This window comes from Propithecus coquereli, unplaced genomic scaffold (assembly GCF_000956105.1).
Source record: "Propithecus coquereli isolate 6110/MARCELLA unplaced genomic scaffold, Pcoq_1.0 Scaffold5, whole genome shotgun sequence".
NCBI lineage: Eukaryota > Metazoa > Chordata > Mammalia > Primates > Indriidae > Propithecus > Propithecus coquereli.
In genome coordinates, this window is record NW_012150840.1 from 11,302,755 (window position 1) to 11,303,830 (window position 1,076).

Consider the following 1,076-nt stretch of genomic DNA (forward strand, 5'->3'; position numbering starts at 1 on the left):
CTGATGCCACGGCACTCTAGCCTGGGCAACAGAGTGAGACTCTGTCTCAAAAAAAAAAAAAAGTCATCTTCGTTGCTGTATGTAATATAGTATCTTGGGCATCATATTATTTCTTTTACAGTGTCAATAAGGTATAGAATTGTCTTAGCGACTTTGACAGAGGCAGAATTGATGGCCTTTGTCACTACCTTCATTCTCAAGATATGTAAGAGCCCGTATTTAAGTAATTCTAGTAAATGAGTTCTTGGATTATTTTAGATTACTAAGAGATGGGAAAACAAAACCACTTGGTATCAAAATTCAGTTACAAACTTAGTCATATAAAATAACAAATATTTTAAATTTAATTTTCTAGTAACTGTTTTGAGAGTTTGTTTTTTAAACTTGATTCTTTGTAGGTCTACTTTATTTGCCATCCAAGCTTGTTAATACAACAGAAAAGCAGATGTTAAGGAGAGTAAGGTTTTTTAATAGAAATTAGAACTATGTCATGTACTGTAATTAGAACTTCACAATTCACTGTAGCGTGTTTTATTTGTATATAAGAATTTGTGTTGTGTCCACATGAAACTATTGTTTTTCAGTATGATCCAAAACTTTATTTAAACCCAGGACCCAAAAGACATCTCAGCATATTATGAGCTTCATATTGATGTCTTGTCTTTTTTCAGTCTGATTAATATCTTATATTCATAATATACTTATAAATTTTTCTATCTGTAGAAATCGTGAGATCCTGGAAAATGTATTAGCTGTCATCCTGGCTATTCTTGTGGCTTTTTTGGGATCTATTCTTCTCATCCAAGGCTTCTTCAGAGATATCTGGGTCTTCCAGTTCTGCCTGGTCATAGCCAGCTGTCAATACTCGCTACTTAAGGTACCAGCTTCTCTTCTTTTCATGCTGAGGAATAATATTTGTGTTAAAAGGCAGAAGGTTTCGTACCATTCACTGAATTTTAGTAAGATGATATTATTTTTCTTGGATGTTTATATAAAATTGTGTAGGTACTAAAAAGGGGATATAAACTTAAAAAATAATTGTATGTAAATAGAGCTTCCTAAAAACTATTTTTTAT

The 1,076-nt window shown here is 32.0% G+C and overlaps 1 protein-coding gene across 1 annotated transcript in view; it reads left to right on the forward strand.

The window, feature by feature from the left end:
• Window positions 1-1,076, forward strand: part of PCNX (pecanex homolog (Drosophila)) — a 188,010-nt gene that overhangs the window by 106,358 nt on the left and 80,576 nt on the right. Inside the window, 1 exon segment of the mRNA XM_012656049.1 lies at window positions 724-877. Within this exon segment, the coding sequence (XP_012511503.1) occupies window positions 724-877 (154 nt within the window).